General features: G+C 42.0%; 1 protein-coding gene across 1 annotated transcript; it reads right to left on the bottom strand.

The window, feature by feature from the left end:
* Positions 1-287: 287 nt before the first annotated feature.
* Positions 288-15,839, bottom strand: ZBTB21 (zinc finger and BTB domain containing 21). The gene is made up of 2 exons (XM_088539337.1): positions 15,832-15,839; positions 288-4,722 (listed from the first exon to the last, which is right to left on the bottom strand). The coding sequence occupies exon 2, from the start codon at positions 4,707-4,709 to the stop codon at positions 1,533-1,535; it is 3,177 nt and encodes a 1,058-aa protein (XP_088395463.1). The 5' UTR covers positions 4,710-4,722; positions 15,832-15,839; the 3' UTR covers positions 288-1,532.
* Positions 15,840-24,881: the final 9,042 nt, after the last annotated feature.

Below are 24,881 nucleotides of genomic sequence, written 5' to 3'. Positions count from 1 at the left end.
TAACTGGGCAGGGTGCAGTGCAAGGCTCCCTGCCCCAGCCAAAGTTGGTCAGGACCACAAACACTGTTTGTATCCCTTACATTCCTGCTGCTCACTCGTGCCCATCACCACTCCACGGAGGTTAAATTCCAGTGGAAGAATGTTCCACTGTTCACTTACCACCTGCTTCTGGGGAAATCCTACTCACATTAATGTTCCAGTTGTGATTTGAGGTAAAATAATGGAGCCACATGAAATATCTGCAGTCCATTATTACCATGATTTTCAACAAATTAGAAAATTGCAACACAGTATCACAAATGATAAAAAGCAGCAGAAAAATATTCTATCCATTGTATTCATAAAATGCAGTGATTGTAGTGTGGTGTTTTTTCCTCTTTGAGCTGGATATGTATGCTTAATACAAATTTCAAATACATACTTCTTCATTTATACAGGTATCTATATAAATATTTACATTTTTAATTTTTGTTAAAACGTATCTTTGTACTCATGGCCAAGCTCACTACTGTGTATAGAAACACACCTTATATCTTCTATCCCTTAACAAGCTCTATTTTTTGAGCTCAATAGTTATACATTCCATTGTAGTTAGAATTACAAACAGTTGTACAAATAGCAGAAAAAAATTAGGAAATTTCTCTGACATCCATTCAATCTTAGTTCATATTTATAAAGAGTACCATTTGAATTATGATGGTTGTTTATACAATGACAGTAGCTACTGAAATATCCGTAGTAAATTAGTCTTTGGGACATTATATAAAGCAATGTACCCGCCCTCCCCCATTTTTTTCTTAGAAACTTATAATTAAATGGTTGAAAGCAGGCTTGCTGCTACTTTTTATATAAAATATTTGTAATAATATTGCTGACCTTAGAATCTATTTTAGCTTGCACAAGTTCCGTATAACAACAAAAAAATTCCACGTTCCCTTAAAATATCAAACATTCATATCCAATAACGTCAGGATTACTCAAACTTGAGGTTTGTTTGTTATTGCTAAAGTTTTCTAAGACCTAAGTCAATACAGTAAGATACTCCATCCACTTTTTCCCTAACTTGAAGTGCTCAACAACTATTTATAGGGAGCCTGTGTGGTCTAAAAAAAAAAAAAAAAAAAAAAAAAAGTTGGTTACAGTATTTCACCATTATCCACTCACAGTTAAAATCCAAATTGTTGTTGCTCTTTTGTCTAATCTAGTTGTATATGTAATACACACACGCACACACCAACATCACAGGATGAAGATCCATGCATACAATCCAGATGTGATCATATTTCAGTGTTATTGAAATTAAAGTTACTCTGTTACCATTAGATCCCGGACCACAGTATTTTAAATTACTCGGGCTTCTATCTACTAACAAAGTTAGTTACCTTAATCTTCAAATCCAAGCAGCATCGCAAATTCCTATTTTTTCCACTGTTGTTGTTTTGATCCTCTTAAGATTTCTAGTTTATATGGCATACATCCGAGATCCTGAAAACAGCCCCCACTGAGCCACCTTTTTAACCTGTTAAAGCTATTTAATTGTGTGTCTGTTCATGGCTCCAAAGGCTGAAGGCCGTCTTGAAAGTCCTGTGGCAGAGTTTGCACATGTACTGTCTCTTGAAGGTGATGGCCGAGAGTGGCGGGGCATGATAGAAGAGCGTATCCGACTCCTGCGGGACAAACAATTTCTCAGTAGTAGCGGAGCTTTCGGACAAGCCTGTTGGACTATCGGGCTCCAAGGGCTGGATTTTGGGTAACGGCGGGGGCGGAGGCAAAGGGGGTGGTGATGGGGAACCGGCTGGGGGACACATCTCAGCTTCCTTATTCGTGGACTCCTCTGCAGCCTGTGACATGTGGGACTGGAAGTGACTCCACAGCCGGAAATTGGTTCGGAAGGCCTTGTTGCACACATGGCAAATGAAGGGCTTCACGGAGCATAAGAGCTCCTGGTGACGCTCTAGCTGTTTGTGCACAGTAAATATTTTGCCACACTTTTCGCAGGGCCACAAACCAGCATCTTTGTTCGAGACTACTTCTTTAGGTTCTCTACTGGCTTCGGTGACCTCCTCCTCCACCTCATCTGCAGGCTCTTCCTTGATTTGAATTTTAAACTGCTTGGAAACACTTAGGTCTTCAGGCAGGCATGAGGAATCTTCAGAATCAAAATTATTTTGTTCTGATGAATCACTGAATACACTGTCTTCTTTTGCAGCAGCAAAATTGTTTACTTTACTGGTTTCTGACTGAGGAGGCAATCTTGATGAACTAGTTATTTCCCCGTTGTGATCCAGTATGGGTAAAGAAAAGTTCTCCGGGGGAGCCATTGTGTTTTGATTGTGAACTTCAACTTGATGACGCCAAATACTAAAGGATGACTTAAAGGTGCGCATACACTCAAGACATGTAAGCTTCTTATACTCACACTTGCTTTCATGTTCATGCTTCAGCTCTGGAGAAGAAAATCTAAGGCTGCAGTAAGGACAGACCGTAGCATTTCTACAGAGCCGCTCATGATTACCCTGCTCAATAAGTGAAGAGAGCTTCGCGTTACAGAGACGGCACTGATAAACCTCTTTGTTTTCTACTGGATTTTCAATATGAATATGGTCTTTCTGCTTAGGAACCTTGTTTCCTCCAATTGGCTTTTCCCCTGGATGCATTTTTATGTGCTGTTTGAACTGTGAGAGGAAACGATAAGTCTTCCCACAGTAGGTGCAAATATAGGCTCCTCTGGCTCTTGATCGCAAATTCCTCTTGATGACTTGTTGGGCTTGTGAAGCAGACTGTCCCTGAAAGCCCTGCTTGCCACGTCTTAGTTTAACTATGAGAGCTTTCTTTATTTCTCTCTCTCTCACTATATCAATGAGTTTTCTTTGGAATTTTTCATCCAAAACAGCATGGGAACTGGAAGCTGGTGAGGGATTCTTCACAATTCCATGTTGCGTCTGGCAGTGTGTCCACACTTTGAAGTTTGTGTGAAACCTCTTGTGGCAGATATCACAAGCGTAGGGCTTCTCTGGATTATGATACATGTTAACGTGGCGATGAAGACCTGCTGTTGATCTAAAAATCTTAAGGCAGTGCTTGCATTTAAATTTTTTGTTCGGTCTTGCTTCTTCCATCTCGCTGTATTCATCTTTGCTGACATCAGAGTCAGGAAAATCGGCATCAAGGTGTGTAGGGCTTGAGCCTTCCTCAAAGTTATCTTCCGACCCAGGAGAACCCTGCTCGTTCACTTTCAGTTTTTTAAACGGTAGTCTTCTATCAGCTTGAAATCTCCTTTTAGCTGGAAGTCTCATTGGTTCCCTATGATCATCCTCAGTTTTAAAAGCAAAATCTTTATTTGTAGATGTTGAAGCATCTCCCACTGTAACTCTTATTATTTCAGAGGGATCCGAGAGCGGACTGCTAGGTTCAGTTTTTATTCGCACCTCTGTGAGAGGTGAAGCAACCTCCCTATCTGTTGACTGAGAGGCACTGAAGGACCTAAGGCGATGTGGGTGTATTACCTGCGGTTTCTCATCTAAGACTAACTTTTCTGATGACTCTTTCAAGGATGCCTTTTGAGATATAACATTAAATGTCTTCCCTTGGGAATCGTTAGTCCCTGCTGAGGAGGATACCTGTGAAGGTTTTAGGTCAACAGAAGGTGAATAAATAGGAACCTGACTGTCCATGGACAATGATCTTCGAAGGAGACTTTTTACTAGTGGCCCACTCCTGTCAATACTTTGGTTCTCTGGACCAGATCCACTTGATGGGATTACTAGTCCTAATTTTGAGTAGTATAGCAAGTTCCTTTCTTCTCCTTGACCATTTCCTCCTTTTCCAGACTCTTGCAACAAAAATGTAGATTCTGATGAGCCATGCAAAGACAACACTGGTGGACGTGGTCTCTTTAATGACATCTCTGTAGCTTTTCCTCTTAAAAGCTGGTTACTGCCTCCTGGCTCATCACTTGCAACTTCCTTCTCTGCTAAAGGCTTTTGAGGCAAAACGGTATTTCTTTTCAGTAAACCACCTCTGCTCTGATCCTCTACAGTTCCAGAAGTTTCGTGAAGCTTGGTATAGCTCACAGGGGTTTCCTTCAGCCATCTTCTTTCTGTCAGCGATAAGCTGTGGAGTGATTCAGTTGGTTTCGTAACCTGTGGTCTACTGTTAGTTTTGACAGCAACTGAAGGTGAAGGTTTAGAAGTATGGCTTAAATCATGCTGTGTTGAATTTGCACTTTTCCCTTGTGCTTCATTTCTGTTCTGACAAACAATGACACTTCTCTTCTGAGAACTACCTTCATCTTCGTCCTGATACAATATTTTCTTAATGGGGCAAGCTGGAAAAGGAGCTTGAGGACTCTTAGAAACAATGTTTGTGAGAAAGGATATTCCAAGACTGTAGCCCAGTTCCTGCACAGCCGCGAGACTGCCTTTCTCAATGAACAGGGATGAGGAGTAAATGTAGTTTAGCACATTATCAAAAGCATCCGGTTCACAAAAGTCAAGTTGAAACACAGACTGAGACTCATTCTCCTTATTTGTGAACAGTGTCTGGAAGTATTCACTGCTGGCAGCCAGAACATTCTTATGAGCTCGAAACTTCTGATCTCCTACTATAAGGACAACATCGCAGAGCTGTCCTTTGAGCCGCTCCTCGTTCAGCGCACTCAGCAGTGAGATGGCATGTGCTGGATTGATGTAATGCAGGAGCCCCTCCATGACTCTGATGTTTCTGAAAAAGCACAAAGAAGGTTTTAGGTTGTTTGTTTTATGTAAATGCCTGCTAAATATAAGGTAAACACTAGATAAACATTAGGTAAACCCTAATCCCTCTGTACTTGATAAACAGGCTAAACACCCTCAACACCGCTGAAGAAAGTGGTTAAGCTTTGAGAAAAGAAGTGGGAATTAATACAATATTGTTAGCTCCAGCAGACGTACAGGCATGAAAAGCAGCACCCTATGGTTCTGTTTTGCAGTATGTCTCAAATAGCGGATGTCAAACCACAGTTGTTATTATACCTAATTAGTGCTCGTAAGGTGGGCAGAGGGCAGCTCTTCCTGTAATATATGCACACTTCTCCACACAAGGGAATATGGTGTAATCATTTCACATTTTACCATCTTTTTCTCAGCATTACCTCAATGAAGATACTTCTTGACAATTACATTGGTAAACTCCAGAATCAGGTATCTGAAGCTGAGTTATGCCAAGCTACTTTTGAGGCTAAGCAACCCTGACAGTCTCCTGCTGACGAAACAAATTAGAGAGCTTTTCTTGTCATTTTTAATAGGATGATGGAAAGGATATTAATATTGGGGGAGGGGGAAAGAATAAGGATTAAATGACTTAATCTAAATTAAGTCATCATGTTTGCCTATATTTAATGAGTGCTTTTAATACATACTTTTAGCTATGAAATATGTGTCACTTTTTATATTTCAACTGACAGGATCTAGTTTCTTGGAATTTTTCTGATTTTGATCAAAGTATCCCAGAACTGTTTTGCTCTAGCTTAAAAAAAAAACAGTGAACTGAACTCCCCATCCTAGTCATTAGCAAAGAGCACTTTATGCCCACAACTCACTCTGGGAACAGTTACTCCTGAGTGCAGCCAAGATTATAATAAGCACAGATTAAACTGCAGTGCTGGAATCCCATGTCCCACATGCTTCAAAACACACAACTCTGCACTGCAGGATGCCTCAATAACTCAGACTGCTGTGATTAAATATTAAGAAAGGAGAAAGTCAGGTTTCAAGTTAATTTAAATAAATAAATCAATTTCAGTTTATACAACAGAAGTTGTCTGTGTACACACACTAGAAATCAGTAGTACCCAATTTCATTATCAAGGACACTTTTATAATTCTGTTTTAGTTAACTCATAAGTTAGGATTCATAAGTAAGAAATTTACCCTACTTTTCGCTATGATAGTAGTTAAAACAAATCAATGACTTGTTTTTTAAAAGCAATCTCCTTTCTATAGCTGATTTTACAACTTACAAGCAAATCTAAAATGTTTAACAAAATAAAATACTAAGAAGTCATAACTCTGCAATTAATAAACAGGGATGGGAAAATATTACAACTAAGAGGTCTGAGCGATCAGTGATCAATGCCTACGTTGCTATTACCGAGAACCTGATTGAAAGGGTGTTGCCTACAGTGTCTCAGTGCACTGCTCACTCACAGCACTGGGCTACCAGTTCCACAGCTAAACACACCGAATGAGTTAATGCGTCATGGCAAGAGCAGGAGCTCACCCTTTCTTCAGCAGAACTGTCTCTTAACAGGAGTGTTTCATAAAACATACCCTTAAATCAGATGGTTGCAGCATGTATTTCCTCACATCTCCAAAGAGGGGCAGAATATTCAAGCATGTATTAATTTTGAGAAACAAATCTGTCTGCCCAGGGAGCAGGTTACCCACCTCTTTTGTGGACCCATGGGCATAGGTGTGGGCCAAACTGACCCAATCTACCCCAGGGCACTGAATACCCACTAACACTCAGCATGTATCAGAGCACATGTGCCAGGAACGCAGCTTTTCTTCAGCTTTGTGTGAGAGGCACTGAGTTTGCCTACTCAGATTCATCTGTGATGCAAGTTACAGCCTGTTATATGCAGATCAGCCAGGCACCTACGAAGGGAATTTGACCTAAAAACATTTTTGTAGAGATACCCAGTTGCTGCAGAACCTTCAAGGACAGACCAGCTATGGGGAATATTAGTTAACTATTTTGAGATATTTTCAAATTGTTCATTTTGATCTGCTTCACTCAAGCCATCTGAATTCTTCCTGTCTTGAATGGGAAAGTATTCTGGCCTGTCTTATCAGAACACACCTTCAGAGATTGGAAGAACTTCTACCATTTCTGGTGCGCTCACTTTAACCTGGGCAGAGGAGGGAACAGGACACCTCCTCCCCCCACCAAAAAAAAGTAACTTGAAATTTTCACATGCCCTAGAGTCCCCTAACAGAGATTGAGAGCCCTCAAGATAATTAGAAACACCAACAGCAACAACTGAAGAGCAACATCAACCAACACAGTTTATAGTTTGTGCAGATTAGACCACTTTCTTGTATAAAACAAACTAAAACACTATGTAATTATTGCTTAACTGTTTGTCCACTGTATCACAATAATGGAAGAGACAGGAGTGAAAAATCTCTGCATCTAAAGCAGAATCTAGTAATCACATCTTCTTCTTCCTCCATTTGTTTTTCTTACACACAGAACATCTTCAATTTAATGCATTAAACAAGGCAGACAGAAACATCCTACTAAAAATCCTTCATCTGATTCTTAAGAGCACAGTCTGTTCGCAGCAGTGAAGGAGGCAGAGCACTTTGGGAAAAACAAAAATGTATCACCTGAACACCAACTGAAGGCTGCAGCACACACAAATTGCAAAACACCAAATGCATTCTGCAAAAGCAACCTTAATCCTGGTATTTCCTAATTTTCAAGTGCTTGGCTTTACAGCTTAATTGCCTATAAAACACAATGATCATAACATATCATAACATGTTTGGTCATGAAGAAACATTTTAACATTCATACAGATCACCAAAAAAGCCGAAACACTTAGATGTACAAACAAGGAGTCCCAGTATAAATGTACAGTGTGATAAAGTTTCACTGTAAGAACACTTTCTCTCAGCCACATCAACTTAAGACCTTCCTGCCCTTTTCGGTTCATCTTTGTCTTCACATTTGCTGTTCACAACTCCCTCAGCTGTGTCAAGAAATACTTGCAGACTTGTATTCCACAGAAGATCGAACAATAAACAAAAAATAACGCTACTTTTCAAATGCTGGTCAGTCTCAAGAACGTTTGCACTTGTATAACTGAAGACACAAACTGTAACAAAGGAGCAGTTATAGGAAGATAAAAATAACCAGTTTGCCAAAAATGGTAACTGATGCTTGGGTAACTACCCTCAATCTCACTCCAAAGGTAAGTCTAGATATTGTGCAGACAAACTATGCCAGCCTCTCCTAGTATTAGATTTGATTCCAAGTGTTCACTGAATCATAACTCCTCCCCTCAAGATTATTTTGCTATTATCTACCCAAGTCTCTTCCTGTTAGTCTCCAGATTATTTGTTTTGTCTCCATCCAGTTATTCCTCCTGGCTTCAGCACTGACTGGGAAAAAAAAGCTCTTTTTCCCCCCATTTTCTTCCTTAATGTCTGCGCAACATGAAGAAAATCAGTAAGGGGACCTCAGAAAAACCTTCCCATTCTATGTGCTATAGCAGCTTCTGGTCATCAGGAGAAAGTTACAGCAAGACTCCCTTCTTCTCATACCCCCTGCTCCCAGCTCTTTACTACCCTCCTCTTGCTCCTACCAGTTCTCTTCTACTTGCAGCAGCTCTGCTGCTCATCTGACCTCTCAGTAAGCCGACACAGCTCCCTAAACTGAAAGGATTTCCTCTCCCGTCCCCCCCTCCACATCCTCCCTTCAAAAAAATGCCCCTCTCTTTACATCTTTGCTGTTTTATAGGTATGGGGCCGAATCATCAAATTCAGAAGAGCACCAGAATTACTGCAAGAGAAGCAGTGCAACTACCTTTTGTCAGCAAGTTGATCAGCTTTGCCTATCTGAAACTTCAACTTTGAAACACCAGAGCCACCAATACTGAAACTTTAAGAGCAGAAATAGGCAGTCCTTCTGTGAAAATGTAACAGCTTATGCTTGCAAATACATAAGCCACTTAAATAAGACGTGTTACCTGTTGGCTGCCATTATAACTGCATAGCTGTCAGCTAAAGCTTGGTTAATAGTATGTTTGGGGTGGGAAAGGGGAAAGTCAATGTTCTTAAACACTTACTGAGATGCAATGTTGCAGCAATGAGGTGCCAGGGCTGTGTGAAACTGCAGGTAGAAGGGGAAAAGTGCAAGGAAGGAGGAAGAAAAAGCACAGTCAGGCAACAAGGAAGACCTGACAGGGAAAACATGCATTAAGTGCATAGTAATAATAATGCTATAACAAAGAAACATAGATTATGAAAACCAGCCTGGAAATACATGTACCTTCCTGGGGCATCCCCAGGTAAATGCAAGAAAGCTGCACTTGATTTTAATGACCGTGACTCTTCACACGCTATTTAAAACACAAAGAGAGAGAGGAAAAAAAAAAAAAAAAGTGCTCTGTTTGAACTGTTGGACTAGTACCCTACACTGGATTTTACTGTTTGCGTTTGTTTGACCACCAAGAGCTTTTTCTCCTGTCTATAGACAGTGCAACATGAATATTCTAATATAGCCCATAGATACTTACATACACCCACACACAGAGAAGTAACTAAAAGCCAAGCCTTGAATATACAGAACAAGGATGTTCACCCTTCCATAACCTTTTCCTAATTAAATATTGGAATGTCCTGGTATGATGCCTTGCTGCAAGTTTAGGGATTTTGTGTTCTTCCTTGATATAATAAAAGTGTGATTTAACTTCTAATGTTATGTTTTCCCTCAAGACAGTATTGAACTTTCTTTGGGAAGATAAATGTTTTGTATTTCCAGTAGTTCTACAGAGACTTTTTAGAATGAAGATAGGTAGCAGGCTGGCACTGAGAACAGGCAGGCACAATATCTGTTGCCTGTTGTATGCAATGCATGAAATTAATATATCAATTTCCATTTGCTTATCCTCTGTACATACAGAAACAAGAATTTAAGGAGAGAAAAATAATAAGTTGTATAATATTATGTCGTGTCTCTATTTTGCCCTTCACTGTACACAAATCAGTAACCATTTTCCTGACAAAGACTAGAAATTATTATAAATTCGCCTATTTGTCACATTCAGATCACACACCTAGTTCTGTCAAATGACACTCTAAACAGCTTCTCTCGACATGCAGAAAACTACAAGATCTCACAGTAACACCACAAAACTCCACTTGTCCTTTGCAATTTTATTTTCAAAGCAGCAGTAGCTAAGGTACTATTTTACTCATACTCCAGTGTAACTGGGGATTGCTACTGCCAGGAGCAGCCTCCTCCCCCAGCAAGGAAGGAGCGTTGTTGCCTGAGCCAGGAGCTGATCCAGCCCTCCCTGGCATTGCACAAGCATTGCATGCAAGGCAGAGGGCAGGAATGTGCCCTGCTTGGGAAGCAAAGGGAGCATGGATCCCCATTGCAGCCTGCAATTAGCTCGGCAATAACAAACTGTGTCTGCAAGGCTGAGGTCTGCAAGGATAAAATACTGCTTCCTGCTCCAAACAAATCTGTCCCTTTGAAAGGCCTGAACGCTGTTATTGTGACCCAGCATTTCCTTTGAAGTTAATTAAGCTATTAAAAACACTACACAACACAAAGCACTCTTAGAAGATGCTCAATATTTGTATGTCTGACTTAGTGATAACTACACCCAAGAGGACAAAGGCCAGGTCTTTGTATGATACATAATCAGTGATTCTCCATGGACAAGGTTCAGTGAAAAAAAATATATATATATACACATATATATTTAAAACAGAGCATTGCTTATTAAAGTCTTCTGGGACAACAGATGAAGAGTTTGTATTGAGGTTACTCCTCCTACTGCTCTTTTGTGTTTTTCACTTCATAGGTCACCCCATAATACCTTTTATTACCGAGGAAGTAAAACATTATCTCACACTTTCAGCTCACTGTCCCAAAGAAGCTCTCTTGATTCTTCTGAACCTCCACATTTCTCCCACATTCTCTAATATATCCTTGAATCAGAAGGCTAACTATAACTTTAGTAGTTTGGCTCTCATTATGCAGGCATCCAAAATAAGCTACAGCATCAAGAGGTAGATTTCTGGAAATAAGGGAAAAACTGAGTACTACTACATCCTAATACTTTAATATGCTATTTCTTAAGGTAGGATAGAACATTGCAAGTCACAGCTGAGACTTTCTTCAGCTTGCTCTTTTAAAAAGGTAATTAAAGGAAAACTAAGTTTAAATATCATTTCCTGTTATCTGGCTATGGTTTTTTTTGATCCTTTTTTAAAAAAAATCATGAAGATTAAAACATGTTTTGGTAACATATTTGTCCTGGCCTCAATACCTTTGCTGAAAGCTGTGACTCATCACCCACATTTTTTGTAAATAAAAATCAAAAGAGACTGAGAATTTAAAAATTCCTTTCCTTCTTAAATTCTTCAGTTCTCATGCTCTCGTGCTTTGCAGCATTGCCATTAAAATCTGTAGCTGGAAAAAATGAAAGACTCAAGGGCTGAATGCATGATTTAAACACTTACTAAAAGCTCATCTCCAGAAATACTTCATGCAGTTTTTGGTAAAAAATGCACAGAATCAAAGATTTGGAGCAAAGAAACACCAAATGTTCACACTTCTCATACAGGTTGGATTCATTCATTTCTTAGTCTCACTGCAAAATACCTACCAAACTATTCAGTCAAATGCTTTACTAACATACATATCACTCTTTCTTTGCTTAACTAGCCCAATTCCATAGAATTATATTCACATGCTGCTTTTAACTTTGTTGGTATGATCATATTGACAAACCCTAACTATGTGCATATTTTTATTAATATAAAGTTGTTTTTTACAGGCACAATATATTTTGGATGGGAAGAGAATCTACTTATGCCCGTATCGGGTGGCAACATCTGGTATCAGAATTGTATTTGCAATAAAATTCATAGAAAAGAAAAGTTGAGAAAAAGAAAAAGAGTCAGGGAAAAAAAAAGTCATGCTCTTAAATAAAAATATGCAAAACTGGTACAAAAGCTGAAAGGTGGGCTAACCTTGAACTGTAAATTGAGAAATACATGAATCAGTAGGCATCTTCTACCCACTGAATGGATCCAAATAAAACTCTATTCAACCATCATTAACTATGGACAAGATAGTGGCAAATAATGGAGAATACTGCAAAGGGGGAGACGAGCAATTTCACCTCAGTCCGTAAGAGAACATCAGGGTCAGGAAATGCACATGGAAGATCTTAGCTTACAAAACAAAGTCAGCATGAACATAGAGATGGGCAAAGCCTCACAAATTTTAAACGAACACTTAGTTTTCTATTTTTATTTATGAAAAAAAACATTAATAAACTCAAAAATAAACTCATTCCATTTGGTCATGACTGGTGTATTTGGCTGTGGCAAAGACTAATTGGAAATATTTATTTTCTACAGTTTTTCCTACCATGTTTCTTAATTTAATTAAAAAAGCATTTTTAAGACCTATCTACAGGAGTTCACTACTTTTCTTAAAATAAGCCCCCCAAGATGCTCAGATGTACTCAGAACAAAATATTAAATAGGTACATCCAAAACAGCTCTAATGTTTTTTAGCTGCGGGCAATGGAGGGCAAAGTAAGGGGGCAAGCTCCCTGGAAGAGCTGTCCCTGTGCTAGGCACAAATTACCAAAGGGATTACTGAGAATAAGTCACAACCTAAAGGTTACTCACACAGTTAAATGCTAATGTAGGGTAGCTCATGGATAAGAAGATTAATGCTCAGAGGGCACAAAGGGAAAATGTTTATTTTCCTGAGGAATGTAACTTAATTGTACATGAATTACTAGGAAAGGAAGAATTTTACACACAGAAAAAAAGTATTTTTGGCATTATTTGGCCAAATTATTTTTCATGCCTTTTCATCATAGAGCGCATGGAAAATTTTGCACAGTTCTTCATGTTTCATTAAAGCACATGGCAGGGAAGGGGGAAATCCATCAAGATGGGCATGACTTTACAGTGCTATTTTATATGGCTTGAAAGACTTTTGAACTGATGACAGTGGGAGGTAAAATAAGTTTAGGAAGGTAGAAAAACTGCTCGACACTTTTCACAAAAGTGAAAGTTCACAAAATACACCTGAACTGTGCTAGAACAAGCTGACAGGGAAAGTAGGCAATGAGCAAAGATCACAGATGATTTCTTACTCCACTGCTGAATGAAAGAAAATAAAAGTATAACTGCAGTCTTGAATATCATCATTAAAGGAAGAAAAAAAAAAGAGAGAAGATCATAGCACATAGACCAATTTTACATCTACAGCATAAATATTTGGGGAAAGCAAATTGCTATGCTCAGAAGATGGCTTTTAAAGCAGGGCATATTGCAGCCTTTCTGTCTGCAACAAAGAAATTCACTGTCTCTAAAGATTTTTTTCCCGTCCGAGCAGCTCAGATCATTAAAAGTAATATTATTCATTAAGAAATAGATCACTCAAAGGTTGAGAGTTCCTTTCAGTGAGAGCTGAGAACAGCTGCAATTGCAGTGTGCAGCTCACAGCACTGCACCTCCCCATGCAGTATATACCATGTGGTGGTTACTGCCCAACCTCCTCTCAGCAGCTTCTCCTCCCTCTATACCTGTTTATAAACCATAATTATCACCACTTTGCAAATAAAGCAACTTTCAGTTTTGAAAGCTGGAAGTGAAATCTACTCGACTATTTAATAGTGCCTGACTAGTAGCTACTGAAGTTCAGAAATAGACAACTTCAGTACGAGAGCTTACAGCTTTCTGCAAAGTCGTTCTACATCCAAATGCTGCCATGCCTCTACCTGAGGGCAACTAAGTTAAAGGAAAGCAGTCAGACATTACTATGAGGATGATTAAAGAATTGGCTATTTGTATGCCAAGCATCAGTACTGTCTCTAGAACCAAACAGAAGCTGAACTCACAAAACTCTTACTGGTTTCAAGTTTTTAGTGATATATAGGATTCTCAGCTTAAGACGTGTTTTGAATCTGATTTAACTAGTAGAATTCCACCCTACCATGTGGAACCTACACAGCAGACAAAAGCAAGTACAAATGCTCACATTTATAACACTTGTGGAAAAATAGGAAGGATTTCTGGAATTTCTTACAAGCTGTTCTTTTTTAAAAAAAGAAATTAGATTACTAACATATAGTAAAGGAGAAGATATCTTAAATGCTAACCTAAGTCACTAACACTTCAATCCTAATTTGGATTGCAGGACAATGTTGAAATCTGCTCATCTTGGATGAGGAAAAAGCATCACTGAGACACAAGAGACAGAGTCACCCACTCGCAGTTCTGATCCCCAAAGGTAATCTTGCCTCCGGGAGGCTCAGGGGAGATCACAGCTGGAGAAACCACGGATAAATCCTGTTTTGCCAGAGACGGTTGTAGCTTGAGGTTGCAGTCTGTGAAATCTCCTTGCAAATCCCTACTGAGAACATGTAAATAGCAATTCTTCAAATACTCATAATTTGGCCAGATTGCATAGACTGTCTATAGGTAGAATAAACCAGATAGTCTGATGAGTCTGTATGTGTAGAGTCTGATGAAACTCTACAGCATTAGGATAATAAAATTTCTCAGAAAAAAAAGGATGACAGATGCCCCTTCTCCTCATAGCCACAACATTTGTTTTTGCAAAAAAAAAGCTTATAAAAATAGCTGCTAAAGTTTGCTCAAAATACACCCACAAAAACATCAGCATAAAGCTGATGGAAAAATTTAGTCCGAACAGTTAAAGTCTGTCCAAGTTTCAGCAAAGTTAGAACATTATAATTAGTAGTATTTAGGCAATACAAATATAAAGCAACACTAGCTTTACCTGTAGCGCAGCATTACTCCTGAGTTAATGTGAAAAGTGTTGTTGCTAAAAATATATATATTCAAAATATACCTTTTCATATTAAGACTACTGTAAGGATAAAAGTGTTCACTATATGTTAAATATAAAAACTGTAGTTGCAAAAAGTTGTGAGATGATCTAATTCACTGCAATGTTTCCTTGCATCTATAGCCTACCTTGCTTTGACTTCGCTGTGACTGCTACAACAAAAACAAAAGAACAGCTTTTAAACAAGAGGCATTTAATTATTAAAAAGAGCTCATTCAGTGCATGATGTGATCAAATACTGCACAGTATTCCATGGCTCATTAAAGTAACTCCTTCAGGTGAAGTTTTTCTTTTACTAGACTCACACCCAGTTTGATGATAAGCAGTTTAGGCTTCAAAATCAAAAAAAAAAAAAAAAGTAAAACTGTTTTTGATAGCTGTGACTGTGGTATCTTCCACAGCTTTTTCCTCTACGTTTGAACTAAACACTGCTACACAGCCCAGAGCCTTGGGTGCAATTTCATCAGAACATGGGATGCATTTTTTTGCATATTCATGAATAATGCAGGCTAAGAGAGCTTGCACGAGTGAAACTCTTAAGTACAAGCAGGTATTAAAGGAGGTTAATGTTGTAGGAACCCTAAAGGACTGCTTCCCACCCTTAAATCTGCAGGCTAGCACAGCTCTCCCTTCGAGATCTCCCTTCAGGGAGGGCCGGTGAGACACGGACACGGCTTTCCCCGTCACGTTTTTACAGGTCACCGCGGGGAGCGGCCGTTGGGCGGTGGGAGTAACGGCCGCCGCGGGGCAGGCTGCGCCGCCACCCGCACGCGGCCGCCGCGCACCCCTCCCCCTCAGCGGCGCGCTCCCTGCGCATGCCCACGAGCACGCTCCGCCCCCTCCCTCCCCGCGCATGCGCCGTGAGGCAGAGCGATGGCGGCCGCTGCCTCCCTCCCCCGCGGCCGCGGCCGCCGCGCAGGCGCAGTCCCGCGCGGCGAGCGGCGGGCGCGCACGGCGCAGGAGCTCCGCGGCGGCAGCGCGCCGGCGCAACGGGCGCTCGCCGCCGCCTCGGCGCATGCGCGCGGCGGCGGCGGCCGCGTTTCGTAACCGGCGCAGGCGCAGCGCGCGGCCGGGGCGCCGCAGCCCCGCTCGGTGGGGGAAGGAAAAAAATCCACCTCAGAGTTACGTCAGGAAAGGGCGCCGCCGCGCGCGGAGCGCCCCGCAGGGCGCGGGCAGCCCGCGCCGCGCGCCCCGCGCGCCCCCGCTACTCACCGCGTCCGCCGCCGCCGGGCGCGCGCCCCCCCCGCGGCGCGGCCCGCTCACGCCTGGCCCGCGCGCGCCGCCGCCGCCGTGATTCCATCCATCTTGAATTTGACGTCATCCCACACCAGGGATGAGGTCATCGCGGGGAGCGCTCGTCACGTGCGCAGCGCTCCCATTGGCCGGCGCGCGCGGGGGGCGAGGCGCTCCCTGCTGCTGCTGCTGCTGCCGCCGCCGCGGGGAGGGTGGCGGCGAGAGGACGTTGCGGGGATCCCCCTTCCCTCCTCCCCCGCGCGCGGCGCCGCTGAGGGGCAACGGGCGGCGCCTCCCGCGGGGGGACCCGCGGGCCCCGCCGCCCTCCGCGCCGCCGCGGGAGGGAAACTGAGGCAGCCGCGCGCGGGAGGCGCCGCTTGTGGCCCGCACCGCGCGGGCTCCGCGTCCTGCCCGCCCGAGCGCGGCTGCCTGCGCCGGGGCGGGCTCCTCCGTGCGGCCGGGGCTAATCGGCGGTTCTCGTAATGTATCTTGCGTTTGTGTGTGTTCTCGTAGATCTGATCTTGTATCTGCGTCTTTTTTTTTTTTTTAAGCCTCTTTTTCTAAAATGCTTCAGGGTCCAACGCAGCCTCCTGCAAAGCCCGTTCCGTAGTGGTGCACGCGTGGTGCCTTGGCAGCCTACTCTGTGGTCACTGATGCTGCCAGGGACACATGCACACGTCCGCGTGCTTTGGAGGCCTCCCTTGGGAAATGCTTAACTTGTTCCTCTCAGTATAGCTTGGGCAGTTACGTAGCCAACTTGATCGACTCTTACCTGCCAAAAATAGAACTATTAAGATTTGAAGAGTTTCTTCTTAAATACACATTAAAGCGAGGACATTTCTGTGCTTGTTGAAGACTAATCAGGCACTTGATCACTTCATTAAAGACAGTTCCAATTCTAGGGAGTAATGTCTAATCCATGAGCAGGTTTTCAAATAACATGCTTTTAGATGTTTAGTCTATACAAGTCACTCTGAAATATTTGCCAGATCCTTATAATGTGTTTCAGCGCTATGTTAAAACTATTTTCCCAAGGAAAATGGTCCAAGCTGCATTAAGGAGAACTGGCGGTGTAGCTCATTGGTTCTGTTACTCACTTTTTTAAACTACCCTGCGCTCATAAACCTAGCAAACCCAGCTAACCTTTTCACAGATGCTCAGTTATTTGTCATGCAAACAGAAGCGAATTGGTCTTGCCTAAGTATTTTCACATCCACAACTCTCCCAAAGGGCCCATGTTTCCCAGGCTCCACAGCCTCCACACCAGCACTATCCTGCTGGAAAAGTTATGTTCTTTAAGGTGTGCTCACACACATGGTACACGCACAGTACGTTATTATGCTGTTTTTTATTGTCAGTATTTTGGGATCTGTCAAATTCCCAGTGATACTACTGCTATTACAGCCCACGAGGTGGCTTGTTTAATATTGGTACTGGACAGCAGTTATGCCCCTGGTTTGGGAAAGTTTTAAACAAAATTCTCAAGATATTTGTGGTTTCCAAGACATAAGGCAGATATGCCTTAGACATAAATATCTGAGAAGCTAACATTATTTACAGTTGTATAAATGCTTTAATTTCCTGTAATTAAGATTTTTCTTGATGCAAATGAAATCTAGGTCCAGGATTAATGGTGCAGAATTATTTGGGCTTCAAAATGGGTTAGGTTAGTTTTCTCAAACATACTAATTGAGAATTATTTGAATATTTTCTTATTCTTTCAGAGTAGCATGTTCATTAACAGTTTTTCAAATATTTCTAAGTTCAAATAAGCACTTGGGTTAATACATATTTTCATCTACATATGTTTGGTTGCAGCTGTTATTACCCAGTGCATGTTTGTTGAGTGTAAGGTTCATTTTCCATCCAGAGGATCTAGTAGCTGTTCAGATTGAACTTGCTGGCAAGAATGCTCTATCAATGGAATTTTGTCAAAAACTGAACCTGTGAAAAAAAAGAATGTAAAGAAAATTATTTTAAAATGTGGATTATTGTACATGGCTTTGGGAGGAAAAAAATACCTCTATCTAGGAAAACTAATATGCTTGCACCAGTCATATGTGCAAGTATAGAAAAGTTACTCTTTTTTTTTGTGATGTAAAAGTTGTGTACTCTGTGTAGCTTGTTTTATTTTAATATAAATACTTGCTTCATTTTCAGTACAAAAATATTTAAAGTCATATCCTGGTGCTAGACTGTCTTTTCTAGAGCAGTAGTTTCAACCTTTTTTACTTTATTTTGATTTTTCCAGTGAAAGCTTCAATCCTATGTGATTAATTTAGAACTTACATAGATCTTAAATAACTTTATAATACTTAAATAACTTTAGAACTTAAATAACTTAATAAGTTTATGGAGAAGTATTTCAGAAACCCTTAGGCAACTATAGATCAGAAGAATAATAATTTTCTAGAGGAAACCTTGTGCTGTGGAAGGAAAAGGAGAAGGGTTAAAAAGAAAAAAGGAGAATGTTCATTAGAAGGAATGTTGTTATACATCTGCTTTTGCTTGATTTTAGTGAGGGAGCCAAGGCAAGCTATAGATGCAAAAATGTTTTCATTCAATAGTTCTTCTTGGAGGCTTGTGTCTGTACAGGGAGATTTATTCCGTATTTTGATAGTCTTTAGAAGCCCGTTGTTCTCCTCCCAGCTGGGATGGCTTTTCAAACACTAAGATTTCAAACACTAAGGTAAATACTCTAAGAGTAGAAATATGTTGTCCTGAGGACTGGGGACATGACACCCTTTATGTTTTACACCAAAAAAAATTCCACCAGTTTTTCATTGCTGACAGCTGTCCATGAAAATGGAAGTCCATGTTTTGCTTCTTTAATATGTTTGTATGAAAGCTCATATTGACTGTTAGTTGGTAGCTAGAAATTCTGTTTTTCCTACCTAGAACCTATCACTTGTCAGAAAAGGACTGACACTGTAGGTATTTGGGGAGAAAGGGAGCAGAATGGCAAGCAGGCAGTAAGATACACATACAATCAGAATATTATAAAAGACACAGTGTTTCCATAATCAGCTAAGTACACATACAAAACTCTTTCTTAAAGTTTAAATGTCTTAACAGGAAAGTAGCTATGAGGTGCCATAATGCAAAACTTCTGTCTTCGTTCCTGGTATTGCAGTTTCTGAGTGCCAAGTTCTGAGCTATTTTAGCTGTCACTCTCATTCTTCTGAGAAGAGCAGAATCCAGTTAATATTTTCCACGTGGAATCCACATGCCTAGCAGCCTGGACTGTTGCAAATAAATGCTGCCAAGCTAGTACAAACCATATATTAATATTAGACTGCTACATAGTAGTAAATACTGCTTGAAAAATTAAGGGGGTCAGGCAATGATTCAAAGAAAAAATACACTACAAATTTTAAGGCATGAATCTCTAAGCAGGAAGATGGTCATGTTACTGCTATGTGTGTTTGATTTTTTTTATAAGGTATTTTCCTTCCATCTAGTACTCCTGGATTCTTTAAAAGATACATTCAAAAAAAAGCTACAAGAGCAACTGAAATACAAAAATTGTTATGGTGCAACAGATAGGCTGTGAATTCTTGTTATCAGCTTTCACCATTTTGATTAATTTCACTTGCATTTTGGTTTCTGAGGTCCTCTAAAGAAAAGATCTAGTCTATTCTGATTGCAGTGGAAATATAAAACAGTTTTAAAAACTGACTTTGATTTCCCTGATGCAGATGTGTTCATCCTGGCACTTTAGTTCAGACAAACTGCATGTGAGGAAATCTGGAGACAAGCAAATGGGAAAACCAGACATTCTTGATATGGCAAGCGTATTCTAGAATTATGTCCCTAAACAGGCTCCCAGAGAGGAAAAATGAAGCAAAATCAAGTGTCTCACGCTTGTTATAAAAAAAAAGGAAGGTTCATGCTTTTGTTCATGTTTAGTAAGGTTTATTTGCAAGACAGGTAAATGGATTGAAAATTTGTACAATTAGTACAATAATTATGTTTCTCATTCCGCTTTCCTGTAAATGTGGCTTTAGGGATCGAGTTGCTTGACAGAAAGCACTGCGATGGGAGCCTCAGTTCTCCAGAAAGTTTATGTAAGTGGATCAGGGAAAGCACCAAAGAGCTATTAGCGCTATGGAATATTTAAGAAGTCAGCTTGCTACTTTAATTCCTCAGTATCAGTCAGGCAGTTTGGCCTCAAATAACAGTCTTCTGGCGTTAGAGATTGCACAGAAGTAAGTACCAATTTTCCAGGTTGTATTAAGTGCATGAGTGTCTGTGCATTGTTAAGGGGCTGAAAAAATGGGCTGTATGATGGGTAAGATCATTTTTTCTTTGAAGAAGATTGTATCTGACTGTTAAAAGCAATTTGTGGTAACAAATTTGTATGAAGTTTTTTGATTTTATGCAGCCTCAAAGTGTTACTGTATTTGAGGATGCTGTTTTGTTCCTATTTACTTCACACATTACAGATAAATGCTGGTCTGGATAAAACAGGTATTTCAATGAAACCTTGCAATTTATAAAAACTTTAAACTTAAATCAGTGCCTTTCTGTGCTCTCTGAAGACGAGACTATGCTCAGGAACTGAAACTTGCTTTTGGGCTGTGAATATGGAAATACTGTCCTCTAATGAGAGTGGGTCAACTTTTGCAGTTTCATGGCCTGTGCAGTCTTACTTACTGACTGCCTTCAGTAAGGCAGTCTTACTGAAATCAGTCATTTCAGTACTGATTATTTATTACTGAGTAGAGGTTCAGGCGGCACAGTCGAGTGTTGGGGCCTTAGTAATGGGATTCACCTAGAAGAGAAGGTGTTCGTGGGGAACTGGACCGACGCCTAGCAACCGAACACCTGGAGGAGAACCAATCAGCTGGGAGCCTGTAGCCAATGAGTGCTGCTCCTCAGCGCATGCCCACCTGCACAGGTATAAAGCCCTGCTACAGACAACAGCAGGGGGGAGTGTGACCTCACTTTGTGTGGAGGTGTTGTTTGCTCTGGCTTGTGGGGAGAGCCCTGGCACTTGGCGCGAGAGTGACCCTCGACATCTGGTGACCCCGACGTGATCGTGCGAGAACGCAAGGGATCTTGCTGGAGAAAAGCGGATTGTGACCACGACCTGGTGAGTCAGAATGGGAATTGGCGCATCTAGAGTGGAAGTTGCTGCAACAGCAATGGAACATGATACTGTTGAACGCTTCGTAAGGCTTGCTCAAAAAACTAAGATTGAGGTCTCGAAAACCGAGTTAACCGATTTGTTGCTATTTTGTAAGAAGAGAAAAATCATAGAAGAAGCTTCCCAAGCATATAAATTTGAATCATGGGAGCGAGTAGGAAAAGAACTATGGGACGGTGTACAATTAGGCTCAGAGGAAGCGTGGCGCCTCACCAAAACATATCGTCTAATATGGCCTATGTTTGAGCGGTTAGTTGCTACTGCGTTCTGGGAAGCGCTCCATGGAGAAGAGGAAAATGGGTCTGAAAGTTCTGAATGTACCAACAATACTGAGCCAATTCAGTGTAAGAAAATAGATAATAAGAGAAAGGTAACCTCACCTAAACAGGCATGTCCGGTAACTTTGGCAGAACGAGAAGTATGGGGGGGAGTGGATGAGTATCTCCCCCTGTGGGAGGGGGAGGAGCGACCACCCCCCACAGCACCCGAATGGGAGAAGCGACCACCTCCCACAGCGCCCAAATGGGAGGGGGAAAAGCGACCAACCCCCACAGCGCCCGAAATGGAAGTGGACCCAGTTAAAGTACCGATCCCAGATGGATCGGACGATGATAATGCCATGGTTCAAAAAATGCGACAAGAACTTCGGGGACAGGCAGAGAGAATGACAGAATTATTAGAACAAATGCGGCGATTAGACGGTGGGTCCAAGGCCAGAGATGTGAAGGCAGCCTATAAGGCTGCCCATAGGGCTATAGTCGAAGGGTTGGAAAATGTAGAGAAACAATTGGAGCAGTGGGAGGCACGAAAAGATGCTCCTAAGATTCAAAAGAAAGCAGCTGGAGCAAGTGACCCAGCTGAAGAAGGATTGTTGCCGGAGCTCCCAGCCACTTCCACTGCAGGTGGAAGTAATGATGAGGGAATGCCACCTGTTGATCCAACATTTAATGCGGGAGCACGGTATAAAGGGCTCATAGAGAATGCTCAGTTACAAGGAGAATTTGTATTAACACCACTAGCAGCTCCTGTAGTAACGGGAGCCCAGGGCCCCAGGTGGGAACCTCTCGATTGGAAATTTGTTCAAGGCATACAAAAAACAGTAATGCAGTATGGGCATGACAATAAGTTGGTGAGAAATCAGGTCTCCGCTCTGTTTAAATATTCCCATATGGTACCTGCGGATAGCAGAGCGATAATGGAGCTCCTGCTTTCCTCTACCGCCTATATGCTTTGGTTAGCAAAATGGCAGGAAAGATTAGAGGAAAAACAATTGGAGAATCTAAATCGCAGTATGGACGATCCATTAAGGGTTGCCACCCTTGATCAACTAATGGGGAATGGGCGTTACCGGGCAACCGAGGCCCAGGCAGCGCTCCACCCCAGGATACTACAGCAATCAAAAAATGCAGCGCTAGCCACTTTTCTTGCACTACCACAAATAGGAACGCCACAGTTACCATACACAAAAATAACACAAAAGCCGAATGAGTCTTTTTTCAACTTTGTTGATCGACTGAAGGAAGCCTTGGATATGGCACCTAATGTGCCTGCGGAAATGAAAGCAATATTGGCAAAGGATCTAGCAGTTCAGAACGCAAACCAAACTTGCAAGCAACTGTTAGCTACTTTGCCACCAGGAGCTTCAATTGTCCAAATGATAGAGACCTGTGCCCGAGCGCCATTGATGGAGGAAGAACAAAAAGCAAAAATACATGGTGCGGCTTTGGCCGCAGCAATTAAAGGAGAAAGAATGTCTAGAAAGGAAGACAAGAGATTTCATGGGACATGTTTCCTATGTGGTCGATTAGGACACATGAGGAGGAAGTGTCCTAACAGATTCAGGATGGAGGATATGGGCCCGAGAGGATTTAATGGGACCTGTACGAGATGTCAAAGGTTCGGGCATAAGGCAGCGGAGTGCCGATCACGGTTCCGCAAGAACGGCACGCCGATACAGGGAAACGGGAGCCGCCGCGTTGTGAGGGACGCGGCGAACAAGTATCCCCAGACAATGGCTGCCTCCACGAACTCTCCGCCGCAACCCGCGGAAGCACAGGAGTCAACCTCTCTGTGGCAAAATCCACAGTGATTAGAGACTGATGTGCACATATTAGAATTGATGTGCACTGGTCCCCTGGGGAGGAGCTGAGAGCCAGCGACCCACCCCCCCCCCCCCCAGCCACCACCCTCTTCTCCTTCTCCCGACCCCCAAGCTGCAGTGTCGCCGGGAGCAGGCCGGGGCGGGCGGATGATCCGGGCAGGGTAATGAGCAGCAGACGGAAGGGCAGATTTGTGGTCCTCTCAGAGGTGGCAGTGAAGTGCAACTTTAGCGCAGGAAAATGAGTGAGCTTGACCAGTTATGCCAGGAGGCCGAGCAACTGAAAAACCAAATCAGGGATGCTAGGAAAGCATGTGCTGACGCCACCTTGGCTCAGATCACAGCCAACATTGACCCCGTGGGGAGAATTCAAATGTGTACTAGAAAAACACTCCGGGGACGCTTGGTTAAAATTTACGCAATGCACTGGGGGACTGATTCCAGGCTTCTAGTCAGTGCCTCCCAGGATGGCAAGCTTATAATCTGGGACAGCTACGTCTCCTCCTAGCTGGTTATGACGACTTCAACTGCAATGTCTGGGATACACTGAAAGCTGATAGAGCAGGTGTCCTTGCCGGTCATGATAACCGTGTCAGTTGCTTAGGTGTGACTGATGATGGAATGGCAGTGGCAACAGGATCGTGGGACAGCTTCCTCAAGATCTGGAACTGAAAAGAGCGGCAGACTCCGTGACTGGAAGAACTTTCCAGCGGTTGAAAACTAAAAATGATAGCATATCCAGTCTGACCGTACTAACTTGGACCCCCATCCTCCCCAGCTCCAAAGGGCAAGATTTTTTCCTTCTCCTGTTGCTGAAATGAAGAGCACAATTACCTTTCCAAGAAGAATTTCTGTGGTTGTAAGCAAAATGAAATTGTGTATTCCTTTGGGACCATTTTCTTTTGTCTTGGGAATTTAAAAATGAAACATTATCATAAAAGTGTGACCAGAATGATCATAGTTGTGTTTGCAACTATGTTGCTTTGTTTTTGTTTATAATATTTTGATGCATGATATTGCCAATTTTTGTTTTTTGTAAAAAGAGGGGAAAATGCTGAGGTTTACAGCTATGCTACTTTGTTTTGCCAATGCTGTAATGTTTATTGCTAATTTTTGTTTTTTGTAAAAAGAGGGGAAATGCTGAGAATTACAGCCATGTTACTTTGTTTTTTGTAAATGTTGCAATGTTTATTGCTAATTTTAGTTTTTTGGAAAAAAGAGGGGGAGATGTTGGGGCCTTAGTAATGGGATTCACCTAGAAGAGAAGGTGTTCGTGGGGAACTGGACCGACGCCTAGCAACCGAACACCTGGAGGAGAACCAATCAGCTGGGAGCCTGTAGCCAATGAGTGCTGCTCCTCAGCGCATGCCCACCTGCACAGGTATAAAGCCCTGCTACAGACAACAGCAGGGGGGAGTGTGACCTCACTTTGTGTGGAGGTGTTGTTTGCTCTGGCTTGTGGGGAGGGCCCTGGCACTTGGCGCGAGAGTGACCCTCGACAGTCGAGATACCAAATGGTGACATCTTTATGCTCATGCTACAAGCTGAATTTCACATTGTCAAATCTGCACTGTCAAATTACATCCTTTGCGTGATGAATTCAGACCCAAACCAGAAAAGGGATTTATCATCTAAACATTCTGCAGTTCTGACTGCCTAAAATGTGTAGGAGGGCTGGAAAGTCCAAAAACACTCTTGTGGAGGAGACCTGTTCACACGACCTGCTTATGTGTCAGTTTGGCTCTCTTTCCCTCCAGTTCCCAGCTCAGTAATTCCGAGGAA

This window comes from Tinamus guttatus, unplaced genomic scaffold (genome assembly GCF_059628265.1).
Source record: "Tinamus guttatus ecotype Peru unplaced genomic scaffold, ASM5962826v1 Tinamus_guttatus_pri_ptg001602l, whole genome shotgun sequence".
Lineage (NCBI taxonomy): Eukaryota > Metazoa > Chordata > Aves > Tinamiformes > Tinamidae > Tinamus > Tinamus guttatus.
Note: the sequence above shows the minus strand (reverse complement) of the source record. Positions and strands in the feature narration are given on the sequence as shown.